The sequence below is a fragment of the Podarcis gaigeae genome (assembly GCF_964106915.1).
Source record: "Podarcis gaigeae genome assembly, chromosome: 12".
Taxonomy (NCBI): domain Eukaryota; kingdom Metazoa; phylum Chordata; class Lepidosauria; order Squamata; family Lacertidae; genus Podarcis; species Podarcis gaigeae.
In genome coordinates, this window is record NC_139688.1 from 44,978,985 (window position 1) to 45,002,946 (window position 23,962).

Genomic DNA, 23,962 nt, shown 5'->3' on the forward strand with positions numbered 1-23,962 from the left:
CAGCACAGTCTGAAGTCATATTCCAAATGAAGTGTTAAATTTTATTTGAGTTAGTTTATTGATGATGCACAAAAGAACAACAGTTGATCCATCTCTTTCCAACAAAAACTAGTAAATCCTCTCGAGGTTAATTTGCAAAATTGCATTAAACTAAAAAGTTTGGGTGATCAATATAAATTAAGTGCCCATGTTGAGTATCACCATTCCAACTCTTCAAGCAGCCTTTTGCATTACAAATGATTAAGTGGACACTTTCAATTTTACAGAATTACACTGACTTTTAAACAGAATTCAGAATTCGATATTTCTGAATGCCACATTGTACTGTGAACAGCAGTCTTACATTGTGTGATAATTTTCCATCTGTACAGTTCCCTTTTACAAAGTTGGGCAACACAAAAGACATCAACTGCTTGTCCTTCTCTGAACGTGTTCAGCTCCCTAGTCCCAGTCACAGAAGGAAGAGGCAGAGGCAAGTTTAAATTATCCCAGAAAATCGAATAAATGGCTATATTTGGTGTCTTCAAGATGTTTCACCTTCTGTGGGGGATGTAGGTGTTGTTGGAGAGGCCAAATCTGGTTTTCGTGACATTCTGTCCAGTTCAGCTTGAACATCCGTTAAGACAGGCTTCTGGCCTATACAAAAAGGAGGGCACATAACACAAGATTTTAAGCTGAATGTTTTTCACAAGTAGCGCACACAAAGACAGGCCAAAACTAAGGTGAAACACAACAGGTTCAGTCCCACCGTGGGAGATCATGTAATTCCAACATTAATTACTACAGTACTCTACATTCAAGGCTCTTGCTACAATTAGCTAGATTGTCTTAGGATAAGTTTGATAGGAAAGTGTATTTGCTTACAAGTCTGCAAAACAAGTGTCACAATCAAATGGATCTACACCAACACATGAGAAAAAAAGCAGTTTTGGGGGGTATAACCCCCCCCATTTAGCCACCATGTATGCAGACACAGTGTACCTACAATATATGTGAACAGCCATATGTTCTCTCTGTGTGTGTCGTCTGCTCATACGGGTAGAATGCCATGAATGCAGGACAGAATCTGAGCTGAACAATGATGTGACATCCCTGGCTTTCACCTCTGGATCTGCTTCAACTTCTGTACTTAAAGGCCCCTAGCTTGTTCCTCATAGCATACAGAAAGGACAGTAAGGAAGACCAATATATCCCATATATATGATATGCAAGTAAAAGTTAAGAGTGTGAAAGGTCCAGGTTTTTACAATGGTAAACCTAAGGTTTTTGCTGGCTACCCATTATGTGCCTTGTGCATATCTCAGTGGCATAACTCTATCCAGGGGTGACATGATGCTCAGGTTGTGTATTCCAAACCCTGATGCAATATGAGACAGTTTCCCACCCCACCCCAAGTTCTCTAGCAACCACAGAGGACCTGAGAAAGGTGCGGGTTCAGAGATTGCTAAGGCAAACATTTGTGAATGCTTTCCCTTAGGCATATAATCAACTTGCTCCTTTATCAAACAAGAGCTATCTGCACACAGATATCATTACAAAGGGGCCACACATGCAAAGGAAGGATAATGTATAAAGCTTGCTTTTTTTTAAAAAAAGGATACGCATTTCGTATGCAGGACTGCTCACATAGTGATCCTTCTTTATCAGGTTCACACACACACACACACATCCAAAATGGTTTTGACAGGATCCATCATTTGTTTTAGGAAAATGAGAAAACTCAGTCCAGTCCTACGCACCCACCCACTCCCCCATAGCTGAGTGAGATTGTCAAAGGGGAACAGCACCATCTATCTTGGGAATTCAGAGACAGTTAGTACACAGAATACCACACAATCCAATATACACAGGAATGTATGGATCCTGGATCCTACCCAGCACCCAACATTATAAGGTGAGAGCAGATAAATTACAGTAAGTAATATTTTAAATGATTTTTTTTATGTCATACACTTGGCAGTACTGTATAAAGACTCTTGCTTCAGCAAAAAAAATTGCATCTAGCTTGGAGTGTCCATTCTATGTAATACCAAAATGTTTTATATACTGTTCTTACCTGACTTTTTTGCAGATGGTGGCAAGTTGCTGCCACCCCCACCTCCAGGACTCCCTACTCCTCCGGGACTACCAACACTCCCAGGTCCACCAGGTGAGCCAGTTTTCTTACTCAGCAAACTGTTGAAAAAGTTAGCCAGGACTCCTTCGCTTGTGGCTCCAGCTGAAAAGAAGTTTCAGATATTTTGATAATGCATATTAATTGTATTTGAACTCTTAAAACATTAAATGGCAATACTAAACACACAGGGCTGGATTCAGATGTAAATCAACTTCTGTTACATTGATTTCAGTGGGATCCGAAGAAGAGGAGGAGTTTGGACTTGATATCCTGCCGTTCACTCCCCTTAAGGAGTCTCAAAGCGGCTAACAATCTCCTTTCCCTTCCTCCCCCATAACAGGCTGAGAGACTTCAGAGAAGTGTGACTAGCCCAAGGTCACCCATAAATAAAACTCTGACTATCTTGTCTCATGTTTTTAGGGGACTCCAGTTCAATTAATTTAGTCTGGATCTAACCCATTGTATATCAAAGTGATTACCTTGCATGCTGAACATAAATGTCAACATTTACATTAGAAACAGTGAGTCACTGCTTAACTACCAGAACAGTTTTTCTTCAACAGACCACATTTCTAGTGTTTACTTAATAGATCAAGCTATTTCTTGCAAGGTCTTAAATAGGGGAAATACGCAATGAACTAGAACTTCTATTTCATTCAATTCACAAGAACGCTTCCTATTTTTAAAAAGAAATCCTCATCTCAAAATTTCAGCAAATTTAATCCGATTAAAGTATAAGTAATTGCTTCCCTTAGTTTGAAATTTAAAAGTTATCAATTATTTTAGAAAGGGGGAGGTATGCAACACTTTGCTACTATGATGTCAATGTTTAGAATATTTAGGTTGCAAAACTATTATTGTGTTGTACCTTTCATACTAGGATCTATTTTTTTGGATCCAGCAGGGATGGTTGTAACACTGGCAACATTGGAAGTAACCGATCTGTTTGGTGTCCTAGGGGATCCTCCAGGAACTCTCGGTGAGGTATCCTACATAGAATTAGAAAATACAATGAAGTACTTAGACTGAAATGCTGAGCTGTCAGTTCCATTTTGAGAGGGACATTTCTGAATTATGAGATATTCATAGCAAATAAAAAAAATTAATTAGCTTTAGATTAAGAAGTGTCTGGCAAAAAGAAAGCAGTTCTAGACTACTTAGTCTATAAAAGCAACTACAAAAATACTTATTTAAAAGATTATGGAAAAATGCCATGCCACTGCCCCAAACACCCGTTTTATCAGATGAAGGGCATTACATAAAAGGCAGGCACAGCCTATGGCAGGCTTTTAAGAAACATTTTCTAGGCTAGGAAAATATGTAATAATTTCTATTGGGAAAGAAACAATCCCCAAATTTACTTCTTGGCATTCACATTTAGAAATTGGCAAAGTTTTGAAATGCACACTTAACAAACAAAACAATGTTGACTAGCGCTGTATTCCATGTCCCCAGAGAGTAACTTGAAAAATCTGCACATTATAATATATGTTTTGGGATTTTTTTCTGCAAAACACTATTAATACAAAAAGCTGATAAAGGCACTGAACTGTACTCGACAAAGTTGTGCAAACAGGATGACTTCGTTGGATACAACCCATTATCAGCCCAACCTTGTACATATCTGAGATGTAAGTCCCATTTTGTTCAGTGGGGCTTGTTGCCAGATAAGTAGGTACAGGACTGAAGCCTAATAGCAGCAAGCAAGCTTTCAGCTACAGAAATCAGAGCTACTAATGTACTAAATACTTCACCAAAAATGAGCTCCAAAACTGGATCCAAATAAATGTACTGCTAAGTTATTAGTATTTAAGTATCTACTACTAACCACTGGTCTTCCAGCTGCAGTAGGTGGCTGTTTTGCTAACAGAGACTGAAAAACAAAATGAAAGAGAAATTTTGGAACAAAAAGTTGTTGGCATATTCCAACACAAATTTAATCTTAGTTTAAATGAAATGTAGATTAAATGAATATGTACCTGTTGCTTCATAAGAAATACTTGGTCATCTTCTGCTACTATCTCTTTCTCATGTACAAACTGCAATAAAGGGGGGAAAGCCATTAAGAGATGTCCAACTAATTTTTTTTTTCAAAATAATACAATCACAAATATTTACTGGAACAAGTGGATGAAAAGCTCATGGAGATGGTTCCAATGTTGCAGCTAGTGCACAATGCAGCAGCCCATTCATTTGGCTGCAAAGAACACATTAGTTGGCTCACCTGGACTGGGCTGCTTATGCACTACCAAACCCAGTTTCCAAGTATTGATTATGACCTTCAAAATCTTGTACAGCTTGGACCCAGTCTATCTCTGGGAGTGTCTCTACCCATTTTTCTTGAGATGTGCTAGGGAAGCCTTGCTCTTATCCTTTATTGGGATATTAAAAAATGCTGTTGAGTCAGGATAGGTCTCCACCTCACAATGGTGATTTACAGCTTTGTTACAGCAGGTGGCGCTGTGGGTTAAAGCCTCAGCGCCTAGGACTTGCCGATCGAAAGGTCGGCGGTTCGAATCCCTGCGGCGGGGTGCGCTCCGGCTGCTCGGTCCCAGCGCCTGCCAACCTAGCAGTTCGAAAGCACCTCCGGGTGCAAGTAGATAAATAGGGACCGCTTACCAGCGGGAAGGTAAACGGCGTTTCCGTGTGCGGCTCTGGCTCGCCAGAGCAGCGATGTCACGCTGGCCACGTGACCCGGAAGTGTCTCCGGACAGCGCTGGCCCCTGGCCTCTTGAGTGAGATGGGCGCACAACCCCAGAGTCTGTCAAGACTGGCCCGTACGGGCAGGGGTACCTTTACCTTTATTACACATTTAGATCAGCTATGTAGACTAAATTAATATCGAGATTACCAGTTTATTGTTAGTAGTTACGATGCTGTTATCAGTGATAAGCTTCCTTGAGTTGTTGTCACTGCACTGAGCAATCAGTGTTACAAATTCCTGTCACCCCACCGATCACTAACAAGGCAATGTGTTAAATTAAAGGTATTTCTTCTAAACACAGGAAACAGTTACCTTTCTGACCGGAGGCTTTGTTATTATATCCTCAAAATTGTCGCCCACTTTTAAAGTCTGAAAGTTCTCATGTAATATTCCTATCTTCTTTTCATTGTCCCATCCTGCAGGACTGAAAGCAAACACAGTGTCACATCTTGAATTTCAGTTGTTCAAGGTTTGGTTCACCTTCTGTCCAATCCCATCCTATACAAAGAACCCTGTTTCTTAAGACAGAGCAGGAATTTTATTTTTCATTTTAAGTCCAAAATGGATGCTCACCATGAGGTTAAAAAAATTCCTCCTGAAACATAGGAAGAGGTTTCTTTTCTTTTTGCAAATCCCTCCCAAAATATAATAATAAAGCACTTTAGTTTGGAATTGAAAGTCCTTAGCACAGCAGGGAGGAAAAAGATAAAACAGTAGTCATTTTTCCTCTTCCACCTCCTGAAATTTTACCATACCACTGAACTACAAACATTGTTACAATACTCTTATTTCAGACAGGCTTGGTTCCTGAACAGGAGCACTCTTATTAGGGGTTAGGGATACAATGAAACACATTTTTTATAATGCAAGACACCCAATTACTAAGTAACTTACATAAATACTGCATCTTTTTCCACAACAGAAGCAGATATATTGAAGGGGAATCCATATAATTTCTGGACAATAAATTTATACACGTAATCAATATTCTTATTTTCCTTTACTGAAGTGTAAATAAGTGCTGCACCATCTGAGTTATTTGTTAAAGAAAATGTGGATGTATTTTTCTGCTCGGCAGTGGCAAGAAACTATTCGTGATACTTTAATACTTCTGTAACATTCATCCAGCGGCAAAGTGTTATAACATTAAGTGTGTGATGACATACTTAAAAATATCTGTGTATATTACCTCCTCTTGTAAAACATGCACCAGAGTATAGAAGCCAAAGATTGACACATAAACTGTTAGGGGAAAGCGGGTTTGCCCAAACTCTCAAGCGGAAGAGCAATTTCATTTCATCAACAATTTCTGTTAAAAGACACATTGCATGCCTTCCTAATTTTTGTTCTGTTTTCCTACACAAGCTGCACTTCCATGTAGGCATGAAGGCTTCACACCTATACTACATTAGCAGTGGGAACTACTGGCGGCCCCCAGTCTTCTTCCGAGCCCTAAAGCGTCTCCACATCTGACCCACCGATACCTTGTCTTCAAAGCCCAGCCCCAACAGGAGAGGTGAGGGAAGGAACTTAGTTGACATTGCTGGTTTTGTGATGTTCTACTACTTGAGAGTCTTCTTCCCCTCCCTGTAGCTCCATGTTGACTTTTCTCATTGGGAGGAGCAAAGGACAAGGAAAGCCAGTTCTCTTAAGGGTTTTTAGGTGGTTCTTAACAGACTTTTGAGATGGAGAGGGGAGAGCAGAATTGGTTGTTTGCATTTGTTTGTGTCTGATAGCTCTACCTACCTAAATGCAAGGGTTTAGTCATAAGCTGAAAAATGTTCAATCTCCCCTGTGATAGACAAACTTGCTGCTATCTACACGGGATATAGCTTTTCCTTCACTGAAATGATATCCTTTGCATAAAGCACCCACCTTAACTTTCAAATAACTAGGCGCTATCCAGCTTCCCTTCTCGGCTTATAAGGCACATGCCTAGCTGTGTTTATTTCCCTGAGAGTCTTGGAAGCAGAACAGGATGCCAGTAATTATTGCTGTGCTTAATACTGTAATCACCATGTTTCAGTTCTGGTGTGAATGCCAATTACAGAATAACAGCATTTGTATCTGCTTTGTCAAAACTAACTTTGAACAATATAATTGCTATGAAACGGTAGTAACAGGGTCAGACTCCAAAGAACAATAAAGCTTATTCTGCATGCCCAGGGGATGCTTTTGCATTGTATTTCTCAAACAGCAGCTCTTCATACCACACAGATAGCCACTTTGGAAATAGACTATTTAAAATGCAGTTTCTCATATAGATTACCACTTGGAAGTAAAATATTCCCCTAGGCATGGCCAGGTCCTTGGGCATCCCTGAAATAATTCTGGGCCATGGCACATAAGTGCACCACCAAATATGCTTTGCTTATCAACTTTCACAGAGCCATTGGTTCAGACAACATTGGTTCAGGCTTTGTGAGCTGAGATAGTAAGTTTTTTGCCTGTATATTAAACTCTTACACTACTCTAACAAACAAACAAACAAACCAGGAAGCCTTTAACTAACCAGTTTGCAAAATTGGATATTATGGTTTCAAGAACAAACCAAGATATTAAACCAATTCAAACTATACTTTAACCTAGTTTCCTGGTTTGGATGAAATTGGAAACTATGGTTGATTAGAGGTTTATTGGTACAATTACAGAGGGGCTGTAAAGGCCATTCATATCTTAGTTTAGTAAACAGAGGGATGATCATCTAAACTCAGCAGTTATCACTATCATTCAGATTACATGAGAGTCCAAGGCTTGCAGTGACTTGATAAAAGATGACCCAGCAAATCATGGGGCTTCTCAGATTATCTTAATCCAGTTGTAATTTTAATAATAAATCTACATTTTAAAGGATACATTGTAAACAAAACCGTCGGATGTGCGACTGAATGAAGTCAAAGTGCTCATCTCTGTAATCGTGCTCTTTTTCCAGCAGGCTAATGGCATCACACTGTGGAGTAATAATAATAATAATAATGCAATTTCAATCATGATTGCACCTGTAACTTACCATCATTGCAATTATAGAAATTCCCACTATTCATATTAGCTATGAACTATATAATCCTTGCATTTTACTACATCTAATGTGAAAAACTTCTGTAGAGATATCTTAATATTTCTCTTTTTCTGGAATCTATTCATGAAGGCCAGGATCCAAAGAGCTACTTCAGCACATTCCAGGACTACAATGCACTCAGCAGCATTTTTCATTCTTTCTTTTTAATGGCAATCTCTCACACACTGTTGCCTTGATGCTACATTAGAAACTGAACATCTCCTCGGGATGGCTTTAGGAATTCATGCTTCTTGGGGCATGCGGAACTAATTTATGGTTCTTGGGAACTTAGCCCATTAAGATTTAGAACATAAAAATTTGAAAAACAAGAGATATAAATAAAAACCTGAACCAATATTTGGCATTTGGTAAAACATGAAAAAATATTTATAGGATAAAATATATTCTAAATAATTTGTCTGATATAGAGAAGACAGGTGATAAAATATAGAGAATAAACAACAGAACATTGGGGGGGGGGGGTTTCCTCCTGAAAAATTCCAACGAAGTTCTTAGTTTAAATAATAACTTTGCTGCACTCCTTGACCCACTTACTAGAGACTAATGGTTCTTCCAGACAACTTTACTCAAACCTCTATCATAGCTTAAAACTGCCATTTTCCTCTCCATAACTGCTTTACTTCAACCTCTGGCACTGTTTAAAATTATAGCTAAATTTAACTTTTCAATGTCCCTCCCTCCTTGCAGAACTCAAACTTCTCCCTCCTTCGTTCTTCAGCTGCCTCATGTGAGAGGGATAAATGATGTGGAGCCCTCAAGTATTCCAGTTTACTCAAACCTCCACCGTTTTCCTCAGTTCCTTCTACCCCTGCTTCTCTCAAACTTCTGCCATTATTTTAAACCATGAGTTTTCCCCTCTCAATGGTTCTCCCTTCTCACTTCCATGCCATGGCCCTACTATTGTGCAACCTGCCTTCACTTTTGTTCCCCTATCCTGCCCTGACTTCATGCAAATCCAGGATTATGATGTGGCACTACAACTCCTCCAATGGGTGCTACGCAATGACATTGTTACATTTTTGTTATATGGCAAAAAATTGTTAAAATAACTTTCTAATTTTTAATATAAAGGCTGCCATCCATTATACAGTCTTGCGGAATTCAGGCTATTAATTAAAATCTATACCTGCAGTACAAAGCATCTCCGTTCAGTTGCTCAAACAATGTGTTAAATATTACACTTGAGAAAGTGAAGAATACTTAAGCTGATGGAAAACCAATGTGCAGTATTCAAAATGGTTTTATTTAATAGAAGCTTTCCCACCCCCACCCCATTTGAAAAAATATTCTGTAAGCTCTGTTTTCCTTGTATAGCTATGTCTTGTTACTTGAAATTTAAAATCATTTAAAAAAAATATTCTGATGTACAAACATAATCTGAAACATGAAACAAACCTTTGTACAAACTACTACTACAGGAATGCCTAAGTTGCATGTTAGTGTATCGGCACCCAGCGGTAAAATGACACTGTCATCTTTGTCCTCCTGTAATGAAGTATTTCTCCTCTGTGGAGAAGCTGGAAAGTCTTCCCCTGGTTCTGTGTATTCCTGAAAATCTCTTACAACTGAAATAAGAAAGAAAAAAATGAATCAAGCAAGTACTTTGTTCCTGGGAGTCTGTATTTATACCAAATACTTTTTATTCTATTTAGCTCTGCCAGTTTTAAAATGTCAATTTATGTTTTCTTAAGTACTCAAATAAGTATTACCATTATTATTATTATTATTATTATTATCATCATCATCATCATCATCATCTGTATACCACCCTACATCCAAAGACCACATGGCGGCTCACAACATAAAAATGCAAAATGAGTACACAAAATACATAATAAAAACAAAAACAAACCAATAACCCCCTCCCACAAACACAATTAAAAGGACATAGCGATAGATAATCAAACAAACAAACAAACAAACAAACAAACAAACAAACAAACAAACAGGGATTCGAGGAAGCTGCAAAATTTAAAAACCAGTCTTTCAAAAGAACAATGTTAATTCAATTAATAGTTCTAAACATTTTGAAATATACTCTACTTGTAACTAAGTTCTTCGGCACAAGTTTATACTGCACAATAGACAGCAAAAGTTAAGAACTAAGGCAAGCTAGTTAATAGATAAAACATATATAAATATAAGTAGATATAAAAAGGCAAACCCAAACATTTTAGGGTTTTTGTTTTTTAACCATGAGGGCAGCAGTAGTTATTTTATTTAACCCAAATTCTGTAAGGTTTATGTCAAATACAGGATGTAATAGGTTATCGAATTTACATTCTTAATGTTTCAGTGAAGACTGGTAAATCTAGAGTCTGGCACTTAAAAAGATGCTAAGTTACCCAAAAAACAAAACTCTCAACAATACTGGAATTAACTTACTTCTGGACCCCAAACTAAAGATACATACAGCAAAAAAATCCCCCCATGCAGATCTTTTAGGCACCTTAAACTCCCTAAATGCCAGCTTTATTACTAATTTGTTTGGCTTTAAGCCAATATTGTTTTGTGCTGGAAATTCCAGAATTTAGATTGTATCCAAGAAAGAAGTGACGAAAGCTGTTGTTTTGTTGTTGCTGATTTGTACGTTTGTCAACAACACCTATTTGTTTCAGTGGATGGTATATTGATTGGTAAGTGAAAAGTAGATGGTAAAAAGACAATAAAAGCATAAGGCAGGGAAGACAATGGGAGCATTTTGCAGCAAAGATGCAATGCTTATAAGACTTCTTAGAAGGCCTCTCTTGTAGGATGGAGAAGACAATCAGATTCCTGACAACACATGCAAGCTTCCACTATCATACCACCACAATCTTCTTTTGGGATTAATCTAAGAAGGATTTGTTTGTTTTTTAACTTTAGAGAGCCAACTTCTTCTCAGCAGCTGGAATCTTTAAAATATTTGTATTACAGTTTCATACAAAATATCAAAACAGTTTGCAACAATTAAAATACAGGAAGAACACAAAAACTTAAAGAGATCATATTTATAAAATGTGTACAGATAGTAGGGCCATATAGTAGAGTCCATATAGTAATTACAAGGAACTGACTAGTTACATTAAGAGGCTCAGTACACGTTATGGGCCAAAGGTACATGTCAAAGCACAAACAATATTTTATGAACCACTTCAGAAAGGTGTGATTTGGGAAAAGGAGCTGGTGGGGACAAAGCACCTATTCCTTCCTAGTATGTATCCGAGTAATCTTCTCTTGAAGCTGCTTTGCTTTAAAATTAAAACAGAGGGGTGAAAAGACGAGAAACTTCATTTTGGTACTCTTATATGCATATTTGTATGTAACATTTAAACCCCCCAAAATATTTATTTCAAAGATCACTCCTTTCACTAGCTTGCAATGAGGGCTGTGCTAATGCAATGTGTACTTCAGATACCTGCTACATAATGCAGAATGTGTACAGCAGGGGCAAGGAACCCTCACCCATCAACAGAATTTCAGCTGACCCTCTATATATCCTCCTAATCACCAGCTGTTGAGTAGGGAAGTAAAGGGGCTGTGTTGTGATGGTGTGTAAAACATACAAACAGCTCCTTCCTCTGCAAGAACATCAGCTGCAGAAGGGAAAACATATTGAGAGAGTGAGTGATGGGCTTCCTGCAAATATACAATAAGTGCCTAGGTAATTTGCAATTGGATGCAATTTTTGTGATGCAAGAGCATATTGAAGTTGGTGACTCTGAACAGTTCACAGTTCAACTGTACTTTGATGTTATTTTAATTCTTGTGTTGCGACTGTGCCTTGGGTAAAGTCAGAACAGAAAAAAGCTCGCCAGCACACTTTAGCAAACGTTATAAAAACAAAAGTCTATGGAGAAAATTGAAAATGACACCCGAGTAAATACTAAAAATTAAATATATACTTACATCTCCAAAAAGAAAGACTTTTGTGTGCGAATGTGTTAACAACGTGTAAAAGGTAAAGGGACCCCTGACCATTAGGTCCAGTCGTGACCGACTCTGGGGTTGCAGCGCTCATCTCGCTTTATTGGCCAAGGGAGCCGGCGTACAGCTTCCGGGTCATGTGGCCAGCATGACTAAGCCGCTTCTGGCGAACCAGAGCAGCGTACGGAAATGCCGTTTACCTTCCCCGCCGGAGCGGTACCTATTTATCTACTTGCACTTTGACATGCTTTCGAACTGCTAGGTTGGCAGGAGCAGGGACCGAGCAACGGGAGCTCACCCCGTCGCGGGGATTCGAACCACCGACCTTCTGATCAGCAAGTCCTAGGCTCTATGGTTTAACCCACAGCGCCACCCGCATCCCAGTAACAATGTGTAGGTCTCATTAAAAACACTATTGAGGCTGGAATGTAGTTCCTGACAGCTTTCCACTAGAGTAATGTGGTCCTTGGCCTGAATTTAGTTCTTCACCCCGCGTGTACAGGGTACACTGAATTTAGAAGGCAAAGCATTTCTATTTTCTTTTATACAGGAAATTTCTATCCCAGGAAGCTGCTTAGAAGAGTATGAAAAAGGTATGAAAGCAGAGCCTTCTGAAAAGTCAAAGCAAAGGTGACAGTGGTAAGACCTCTGCTAAATAAAACTGCTCTTCTTACTAATGTACAGAACTTACTGTTCTCCTTCACCATTTTCTACAAAAATAAACAAATACCCTGAACTATATGAGAAATAAAAATACCGCACTCAAAACGATTAAATTGAGTTACTATAAAATTTGTTGAGCACAGGTTTTGATCTTCTGGGTGAAGAATTTGCATTCCACAGAACAGAGAAACCGCCCCCCGAATGCATCCCTTCCAAGCCCACTAAACTTAGGCACTACATCTTCACAGTTCATCTTTCCAGCTGTTGTTTATCATTTTAAGAATTGTTTATCAATTTAAGATTTGTTGTTAAACACCATTGATGTGCATTGCACATTATACCTCCGGGTATAGGGCGGTATATAAATTCTAATAAATAATAATAATAATGCACAATATGGCAGGGCCCTGTCTCAAGGAGCTTACAATCTAAAGGTTGGCACAGGAGACTAGACTACAAAAGAAAAAAGAAAAAAATGGGATCAATTTCCATAGATATAGCAAGCCAATGTTCATGATTATGCATGAGTAAGGACTTCTCTTTTATTTGCATATCAAAAACTATATAGAGAAGCTCTCAACAGCTCCATGCATGCACAAAATGAGCTGATGTAGCAGAATAGATTTTAGTAATATTTGCTTTCAGAAGTTTTGAGCCTACTGAATCACCCTCTCCACATGACTAACATTTTAGTGCATCCAAGTCCAGATAACATTTCAGCATTATTAAAGCTAAAAGCTAAAAACTATCAGAATTAAAAAGATGTAACTAACTTTTTTGCTCTGGCACTGAATTTCATATAACAAAGTTTTACAATGGATTTAAAAATCTTATGTTGACAACAAATATTCAACTGAATCTATTCCATGACATTCCCAAGACAGGTTGCAAAGATAATGCTACATGCATTAGATACTATAGTTATATTATAATGAGAATTCGCATGGTCAAGAGAAACCCCTTATAAAACTGTTATAAAGCATAAGAGTGAATATAGTTAAATCAGGTGACAAACATGTTGGCATTACATTTCCTGTAAGAGACAAACATATCACAAAAGCGTACATTTACACAAAGATGAATTCAATAAATATTTTTCTAGCATCTATAAAGTGTATGTACTCACTTTTTTGCTCCATTTCTTTCATTTCTTCAGGAGGGATTTTTAGTTTGTCAATATGCTCCCTTACAACACTTGCCCATTTTTGTAAAGAGTCTAAAGCAGCCCATGGCTTAGACATGTCCACCACCAACATAATCAAAGTGTCCTTTAGAGAGATAGCTTCCAATGCAAATTTAAGTAGACCTTTATGATAGAGGTCACCATCCAGTATCCATACATTACATCGTGTCTGATCTGTAAAAAAACCATAAATAAGGTATTCTTAACATGTACCATAGTTTATTATCAGTGGACAATATCCAAATGAGTTATTTTCACTCATTAAAAACAATGAACTGATTTAAATGGCTCTTCTTGAAATATGACTACCATTGGTACTCACTGCTAGTATTTATAAATATACTATTAGAATGATAATGGCTAAAGGTCAAAACTCTTGAATGAATTTGGATAGCAGATAGTTCTCAAGCACAGTTTTAAAATCTTTTGACTAGCAATATGCCTGGTGAGACAATCTTGATGTCGATCAGGTTTCTAAAGCTTGCAGTATTCTAAGCTACACAATCTGGAATCTTAAGTGTATTTCAGAAAACAAAAAAAAAAAAGGAATTTTAGAGAGTGGAGAAAGGAGGGAGAGAAGGAGAAATATAAAAGGGAAAGGCAGGAAGACTAATGGAAAAATAGGTTGGGAAGATTTAGGATAAAAGGGGAGAAGGGAAACGGGAAGTAGAAGGTGAGAGACCAGAGGCAAAATTAAGGAAATATTACAAATTGAGGGCTTTTTTAATTTAGAAAAGGCAAGTAAGGGAAACCCGCTAACCCAGAAATAGTACCTCAGGTTAAGAACTTTGCTTCAGGATGAGAACAGAAATCGTGCTCCGGCAGCGCAGGGGCAGCAGGAGGCCCCATTAGCTAAAGTGGTGCTTCAGGTTAAGAACAGTTTCAGGTTACGAACGGACCTCCGGAACGAATTAAGTACTTAACCCGAGGTACCACTGTAATAGAAGTGTACAAGTGTGGAGAAAGTCAATAGACAGTTTTCCTTCCCTATCTCATAGCACTAGAACTAGGGATCATCAAATTAAATTGAAGAACTTCACACAATGTGTAGTTAAACGATGGAATTCGCTCCTAGAAGATGCTCTGATGGACCGCTTTAAGGGAAGGTTATCCAAATTCATGGCTATCTAGTCCTGATGACTATGCTACTTCCTATATCAAAAGCAACATGCCTCCAAGTCATAGTTGCTGGGGTTCACAAGCAGGTGAATGATATGCTGTTTGTGATCTTACCATAGACATCTGGTTGGCCACTGTGAGAACAGAATGCTGGACTAGGTAGGTTTTTGGCCTGATCTAGCAGGGTGGTCCTCTTTCAGTTCTTATTCCACTCTGGTATTGTTAACATCACTCACCACCACCACCCAAAAGCCCCCACTCATTCTCCCTGGTCACCCTCCCCATACCATTCGTCCTCCTTTGCCTGCAAACTCCCTTCCCTGAACAGAAAACAAGGAAATGCAGTGATAATAAGTTGGAGATAGAATGTGGAAGTTGCTGACTAGTGAAAATGCCATACATTTTTAAAATCTGGAATATTCCCAAGCAATGAATAATTACTCACTGTTGTTATTATCAGAACTGGTACTTACCATCTCTGTCTTCATCATGTACATTTAAGTACAAATATTCCATTCCTCTTCCTTTCTTGTATTCAGCAATTCCCTGAAGTTTTCCAATTAAACTTGTTTTACCTGCACCATCTTCCCCTGGGAAAAAAGTTTAAAAGTGGACTTTATTAATAACATATATGAAATATATTTCTTGTAATATTTCCATTTCAATCTGTGAAACTTACCAGTATTTTGCTTTAGGACACTTGGCCCAAATAGTAGTCTGTAGCAAACATTGCCATGTAGACATGACTCATGCTTGTGTCATGTGTACTGCATTATTAGCAAGAAAAGCACATGAACAAGTCCTGTTGCTGCTATCTTATTTGTACAGTGGTACCTTGGGTTACATACGCTTCAGGTTACATACGCTTCAGGTTACAGACTCCACTAACCCAGAAATAGTGCTTCAGGTTAAGAACAGAAATTGTGCTCCGGCAGCACGGCAGCAGCAGGAGGCCCCATTAGCTAAAGTGGTGCTTCAGGTTAAGTACGGACCTCCGGAATGAATTAAGTTCTTAACCTGAGGTACCACTGTAGTTTTAGTAATTTATATGGGGAGGTATGGTGGGCCCCTCTGCCGCCACGAGGAGGTACAGCAAGGCTCTCTGCTGCTTCGGGGAAATGCAGTGCACCCTACACCACCATGGGGAAGTATGGCAGGACCCCCTGCAGCCACAGGAAGGCATGGCAAAGCCCTCTGCTGCTACAGGAAAGTGCAGCGCACTTTCTGTCACTGTGGGGATGTACAGCAGTACCCACTGCTGCCATGGGAAGGCACGGAACAACCTTCACCACTGCAGGGAGGTATGGCTGGACCCTCTGCCCCCGCAGGGAGGCCCAGCAAGGCCCTCCACCCCTGCAGATATATATCATGAAATATTGAGATATTGTGATATTTTGGTGGTAATATGTCTAAGAAATGTGGGGTTTTGGCAGGCAAGTAGTTAGTTTCTGAATGGTCAGAGAAGTCTGGCAAAGTTCCCAGAAGCTTCACTGTCATCCCCACATTTCAGATCTTTTACACATTATATATGCAAATCTTCTGTTTTCTAGGTGCTTTTCTGCATATATTTTCTATAACATTAGTAGGAACATACAGCTCTTAGAAGACACCTTAACCTTTCCCTACCCCCAAAAAACTCTATCAAGTTAGTCTGTATTGCCCATTGGGAGGTGTCACTAACCTAGAAACAGAGCAACAGACACCTTTGAATATATTTTATAAAATATTCTCCACAAAATATGCAATTCCTAGTGTTTTTAAAACAAATTTGCACTAGTAAATTTCAGATAATAAAGTGTTAGTATCACAAATATTGATACAATGTTTTGGGTACATAACATTTAAATAAAAACATAGCTACAGAGAATCATTTTTAAAGTTAGCTGCAAGGCATATCTGCTCAGCTGAGATGTAAGAAATTTAGGTTGCTAAACCACCGTTTATTGGCCCAATAACACATACATTCCTGCATTTCCCTTCTAACCCCTTGCCTCAGTTCAATACCATGTTAGGAAGCAGGGAATAAAATCAGTTTCCCAGTTAAGATGTAATGGGAAACAGTGGCTTAAATAAACCAAAATGTCAGCACTGAATCTTGGAACACAAAGAACATGCAGCCATATAATTAATTATTGGGCAGATAAAACCATGGTTGATCAGTTTGAGATTGTTACATCTGTGCTAGCCATGAACAGATGAGTTTATTTCCAGTCTGTGCCAATTCTGCATGTGTTTATTCATGAGTCCGATCTGTCCCATATCATCTTTGACCTGCATTTTTTTAAGTCTGTGCAAAAGATTGTATTTAAATTGTACTTAAATACATAATTCATCTCAATGTACAGATTTCATGCTAAAATATGCATTTAGATACTTTTTGAGCTGAGAACTAGAGAAAAGCAAACTCTGAAGAATAATTATGGTCTAATCTATTTATTAATCCAGGATGTGTGAATTGGGTCAATTCATTTAAAAATGCAAACCCAATGAAAATCTCCTCCATCCCTATTCTGCCCTAGGCCTTAGTGTATAAAAGAAACTTAAATATCAATGGCTATCAATGGCTACTAGCTGTGCTCTGCCTCCACAGTTGGAGACAGCATGTTTCCGAATATCAGTTGCTGGACATCAAAGGGGGGAGAGTGCTCTTGCGCTCAGGTCAAACTTGTGGGTTTCTGACAGGCATCAGTATAAACACTGGGAGAACAGGATGCTGGACTAGGTGGATCATTGACCCAATTCAGCAGGCTCTTATGTTTTTATGTCATAAGAGTAGCAGAAGATATGCCTGCTGGTATTATGTAGTGCTTATAACAACCTAACCTATCCTCATGTAAATAAAAATTTCAGTATTATCAGATGCTATGGGGGAAAAGAAGTCAAGATGAAATGCCTTTTAACAAAACAGGTTCAATTCTGAGGCACATACACTTCAAAAATAAACTTTGTGCTCTCCTATAATACATCATCTTATTAAAAAAACCCCCAATACTATTTGATGAGCATGAATCAAAAGAAAGAACAATCATAAGCGCCAGTGTAGACATGCTTTTCAACTTCATAAGCACAGTTAAGTGGTTGGGAATGAGCCATGAAATTGCATACTCCACCACCAGATCCCTCTCTATCACTTCATTCCACTTCTCTTTATTATGGTGAAGCTTTGCACAGGCACCAAATCTAAGCAAAAGGATAGCTAGAGTTCCCTGTTAATTAATACAACTAGGGTAAAGTGGAAACCCTGACAAGCCCCGCAAAGTGGCTTGCCTGGTGGGGTGGAGGTGCAGCAATAGCCTCCTGTGTCCGCAGAGTTGCTGCCACTTACCAGGCCAGAGAAGGGAAGGGGCAAGATGGCAGCAAGGTTGGGCCACACTGGCCAACCTCATCCAGTACTGCCTCCAGTGCATCCACACAGCCTGAACTACACCCTTCCTTCTGGTAACGGCAGTGACATCGCTGCTGGGAGGCTACTGTTCTGGTTGCACCTGACAAGCTCCATAGTTAATATTGGTGCCAATAAAACACTTAACTGAGGGGTATGGATAGAGAAAGAAATTGCTCCCAATACAAGAGGAGCCTTGGCTGACCAGTTTTTGAGCATGCTTGCAATAGTGAACATTTTGACTACACCAGACCCTGGTTAACTAAAGCAGGCAATGCTACCATCACATTGGATTTTACAACTTCACTGGCCATCCTATAGTCATGCATATCTAACAGGAATCTATAATGATAAAAATAATTAGTACCTTTCTCATAGAAAAGATCTTAATTTAAAATTTAAGACAAAATAATGGTCAAGTAAATGGTTTAATAAAGTTAAAGGTAAGGTAAAGAACCCCTGGGCAGTTAAGTCCAATCAAAGGCAACTATGAGGTACGGCGCTCATCTTGCTTTTCAGGCCAATGGAGCTGGTGTTTGTCCACAGACAGCTTTCTGGGTCAAGTGTTCAGCATGACTAAACTGCTTCTGGTGCAACGGGACACCGCGACGAGTGCCAGAACGCATGGAAATGTTGTTTACCTTCCTGCCACAGCAGTACCTATTTATCTACTCACGGTGGTATGCTTTCAAACTGCTACGTTGGCAGTAGCTGGAACAGAGCAACAGAAACTCATCACCATCATGTGGATTCAAACTGCTGACCTTCCAATCGGCAAGCCCAGGAGACTCAGTGGTTTAGACCACAGCGCCACCCACCTCCCATAAGTTATAAATAAACATTAAATGGCTTAATAAAGTTATAAATTACTGAGAGTGTAAATATAAAACTTAGGATGCTCAGAACTAAATTTCCAATGAACTGACAACTCTGCTCGACCAGACCTATTTAGTCCAGCTTCCTGTTTTTCATAGTGGTCAATCACATGCCTTTTAGAAGCCTATAGGCAAGACACGGGGACGCAGGTGGCGCTGTGGGTTAAAGCCTCAGCGCCTAGGACTTGCCGATCGAAAGGTCGGCAGTTCGAATCCCTGCGGCGGGGTGCGCTCCCGCTGCTCGGTCCCAGCGCCTGCCAACCTAGCAGTTCGAAAGCACCTCCGGGTGCAAGTAGATAAATAGGGACCGCTTACCAGCGGGAAGGTAAACGGCGTTTCCGTGTGCGGCTCTGGCTTGCCAGAGCAGCGATGTCACGCTGGCCACGTGACCCGGAAGTGTCTCCGGACAGCGCTGGCCCCTGGCCTCTTGAGTGAGATGGGCGCACAACCCCAGAGTCTGTCAAGACTGGCCTGTATGGGCAGGGGTACCTTTACCTTTACCTTTAGGCAAGACACGAGTGTGATAGCACTATACTGCTATTGTTTATCAGTGATTGGTATTCAGCAGCATATTGCCCCTGGTGGCTATATACTATCTCCTCAAACAAACTGTTGCCCATTTATAGTCTTATCCCCAATGAATTTGTTTAATCCCCTTTTAAATTATGCAAGCTGGTGGACATCACTACATCTTGTGGTAGCAAATTCCAAAGTCAACCATGCTCACTTTTTTCCTAGACTAAAAAGTCCCAAATGCTGTCACCTTTCCTCATAGGAGAGTTGCTCCAACACCTTGATACTTTTGGTTGCCCTTTTCTGCACCTTTTCCTGCTCTTCAATATCCTTTCTGAGGTGCAGTGGCTAGACTATTCTAAGTGTGGCTGTGCCACATATTTATATAAAGGCATTATAAGATACAGTAATTAGATTCCTTTACCTAATGGATATTTTGCCCTTTTCACAATGGGTAAAGGGGAGCTACTTACCATGACGCCCCAAATCCCTTTCCTGGTAAATCATTGCCTGCCTCCCCATCAGTGTATGTGACATTATAGTTTTTTGCTCCAATGTGCATCACTATACACTGAACTGCATTTTCCATTTTAATGCCCATTCACCTGGTCTGGAGATGTCCTCATGGAGCTCTTTGCTATCCCTTTTTGCTTTACAGAATAATTCTGTGAAATCAGCAAACCTGGTGACCCCACTGCTCACCCCTAATATATCATGTATGAACTTACTAAAAAGCACTGGTTCCAATACAGATGCTTGTGGGGCTCCACTTCTTATATCCTTCCATTGGAGCACTATCCATTTATTTTTGTTCTCTGCTTCCTATTCTTTAATCAGTTACCAGCCCATAAGATTTAGCTGTGGGGTGACATTATATCTTATCCCATGGTTGTTTATGCATAACTAACTCATTGAATTCATTGTCATGGTAAAAAACTAGCACAAAAACCAGTATTTTTAAAAAGTTAAGTTTATGGGAACATCAGTCTATCAATGGTTACAACAAGGCATGATAGTTGCAAGTGCAATATCAATATCCATGCAGTCTATTACCATGCTTTCCCACTATGTTCTTTTTGCAAGTTTCCCAGAAGCACTTGACCAGCCAGTGTTGAATACAAACCAGTAGAATATTTGGATCTTTGATCTAACTCTAAAAAAAAGTTCATACTATGTTTTTTATGAATGAAATAATGTAAATAAGGTAAAGGTAAAGGTACCCCTGCCTGTACGGGCCAGTCTTGACAGACTCTAGGGTTGTGCGCTCATCTCACTCTAGAGGCCGGGAGCCGGCGCCGTCCGCAGACACTTCCGGGTCACATGACCAGTGTGACATTGCTGCTCTGGCGAGCCTGCACCAGCGCAGCACACGAAACGCCGTTTACCTTCCCGCTATAAAGCGGTACCTATTTATCTACTTGCACTTTAAGCGTGCTTGTAAATAATCCATGCTAAATATCTGTCATTTTGATTTTTAAAAATCTCTCTGCTACAAAAAACTTGTAGTGCAAAGTAAGAGGGCTATAGCATGTTATTATGACTATGAAACATTATGTATTTTAAGCTCTCTCTATGGCCTTGTCTACAGTCCTTTCACATTCTATACTCCATGTTTTGCAGAACCATGTGTTTCTCTCAGTTTTTAACTTTATTATTTACCTTCATAAATTGCCCCCCTTTTGTCACACAGAACCTCAGGGCAGTAAAGACACATAATGAAACTATGAAACAATTAATTTAAACTTCATTAAACCAATGAAGTGCTCCGCAGCAGCATAAAAAAGTTATGCCCACTCAACAGATTTTCCTCAAATGCCTGTGCGAAAGTATGTGTTTCAAGCGGTTATATAAAAACTATCCTTGAGGGTAACAGCTTTTTCTCAATAAGAGAGTTCCACAAACAAGGGTTTGCCACAGAGAAGATCCTACCTCTGTATTACCTCTCCTTCCTAAGCTTTTCTAGTAAACTAAGAGGTAAATTCCTCCTTGTACACTGCTGTTCTGTAATATCTAGTAGTACAGTAGTGTGTTTATCTACAACCAGTATTCACTGCAAGTACGTAGAATTTCAAGTCTTACAGTATTCTCATCAATGTCACCCCCAAAGTGTGAAAACTAAGCCAGGAGTTGCTTGAAAAAGCCAGCTGGAAGGATTACCCACATGTGGGTCTACTCATAAACACTTTAAGATTACTGTTTCAAGCAACAAGCTTATTGAGAGCACCATATTGCAGGGGAAGCTAGTAAGAGAACTAACTTCTCCAAGGACAAAGCCCAGAACCTATTCAGGGACACCAGTCAGTACAAGATGCAGATAGCACAAGACATCCCATCAAAGAAACAAAAATAAACCAGCTGATGCAGCAGATGTACCCTAACACACCCAATTTTCCGTTTTCTCCCAAGCACCCCAATGAAAGCAACACCTCTAAGTGCCAATAAAGAAAAAACAGAAGGAGGTGCTAACCATATCAAATGGGTGGAGCCATGAGGGTATAAGGAAAGCCAGCAACAGAGAGGCAGGCTGATGCTGACACATAATGTGACAACAATGCCTTTGGCAGGCCTTATGCATATGGGCAGAGCTCACTCCCCTAGCCTGCCAGCCAACAAACAGTAGAGGCCTCTATGGATTTTGGAAGTCAGGCTTGAAGTACCACACAGCATGCAGCTGTAACCAGAAACAATAAGCAGAAAAGGGATTTAAGCCCTGTGCCGATAGTGCATTTCCAGTTCTGCGGAAGGGAAACTGCCAGTTTCTGCACAAGGCTGGGGGTGGGTGGGAAGGCAACGGTGCGATCAATGAACCACTGCGGATGCCCCTCCCTCCTGCACAGCTTACAAACACAACGAGGTCCATGGCCAGCAATTCGGCGCGCACACCCTCCGCCCTCATTAACAACAAGTGAAAACGATCGCAAACGGGAAACGAGACGTGCAGGCAAAAAAACAACAAACAGAACAGAAACAAGGCGAGGAGAAGAAAGGGCCGCTTACCCAGCAGCACGACGTTTTTCCCCGGCGGCAATTTAGACCTGGAACGAGTCGACACCTCGCTGAGGATGCAGGACCTGCAGGGGCAAACAAGAGAAACGAGGAAGGCAGTGAGGAGGCAGGAGGGAAGGTCCAGCGGGAGAGAAACAAGCTCCTGTCAAGCGGAGGCGAGGAGAAGCAGTGGGAGAAGAGGATGGGCAAGGTGGGGAGGATGGGGGGAGAAATTGAAGAAATGGGGATAGGGAAGTGGGGAGAATTAGGGGGGAAGATGGGGGAGAAATGGAGGAAATGGGAGTGGGGGGGAGATAGAGTAATTGAGGAGGTGGGGAAAAGAGAGTGGGGGGTTGAGATGGGGATGGGGTGCAGGGGGAAGATGGGGAGAGATGAAGGAAATGGGGGTGGGTAGAATTAGGGGGAGATGTGGGGAATAGGGGGAGAGATGTGGGGGATGGGGTGTAGGGGGAAGATCGGGGAGAAATGGGGGTGCGGGAGACATGGAGGAGATGGGGCGGTGAGGGAAATAGGGGGAGATGTGGGGGGAAAGAGGGTGGGGGTGGGGTGTGAGAGATGTGGGGAGAGAGGGAGGAAATGGGGAGGTGGGGGGAGGAAGAAGAGACAAACCTCCCCCGCCCACCTCAGAGAGGGAGGACCAGCAACATGGCGGAGGGGGCATTAGAAGGGTTTTTTTTTTCCTTCCCCCGTTCACGGGACGCCCCACTTAAAAACAAACAAAAGGCGGGGTGTGAAGGGAAGGGATTCGGGAATCCGCCAGGTGCGGGAAGGAGGGCGAGGAAAGCACCTTTGCCCACAAGGACTGGAGTGCAGGTGGGAGGGGGGGGATAAGAGGAATGGGGAGGAGCTACCAGGTAGTAACGGTCCCTCTCTGAGGAGGCTAGGCGACCGGGTGCGGGTGGGGGGGGGGCGTCCTCAATTACCAGAGATTCTGCCCGTCGTCCTCGTCGCCACCCGCTCGCGAGTCCGCGCCGCCGCCGCCGCTAATCGTGGCGTTGAAAGCGGCCGCAGCCCCGTAGCCTGAGCCCAGCCCCGGCGAGGAAGAGGAACCGTAGGAGCCGGCTCGCCCTCCTATCGCCGCCGCCATCTTCGCTGTACACACGCGCGCGCGCACACACACACACAGAGTCGCAAGAGCGCGCAGAGGGCAGGCGCGCGCCCCTCCCGAGGAAAGCGCGCCACTGACGCCGACGCCCGACGCCTTCCCTTTCTCTTCAATGAGGGAGAAAGAGGAGCGGGGCCGGGCGGCCGACACCCGGCGTTGCCGAGGGACCCGGATGTAGGCGGGCCTGCGAGGCGCGAGGGAGAAGCGGCGGCCGCCCCCACCCCACTCCGGCTGCCTCTGCGCAGCCCACCCCCCTCACTGGGACGTTGTTGTTTGTTGTTGTTGACGTTGACTCGGCGCGTGACGGAACC

General features: G+C 41.1%; 1 protein-coding gene across 1 annotated transcript; it reads right to left on the reverse strand.

Moving 5' to 3' along the window:
- Positions 1-15: 15 nt before the first annotated feature.
- Positions 16-23,921, reverse strand: DYNC1LI1 (dynein cytoplasmic 1 light intermediate chain 1). Its single transcript, XM_083705940.1, has 13 exons — positions 23,470-23,921; positions 22,538-22,611; positions 15,244-15,360; positions 13,595-13,825; positions 9,295-9,464; positions 7,677-7,770; positions 5,715-5,850; positions 5,133-5,244; positions 4,096-4,155; positions 3,945-3,989; positions 2,985-3,105; positions 2,057-2,218; positions 16-636 (listed from the first exon to the last, which is right to left on the reverse strand). The coding sequence occupies exons 1-13, from the start codon at positions 23,631-23,633 to the stop codon at positions 524-526; spliced, it is 1,599 nt and encodes a 532-aa protein (XP_083562066.1). The 5' UTR covers positions 23,634-23,921; the 3' UTR covers positions 16-523.
- Positions 23,922-23,962: the final 41 nt, after the last annotated feature.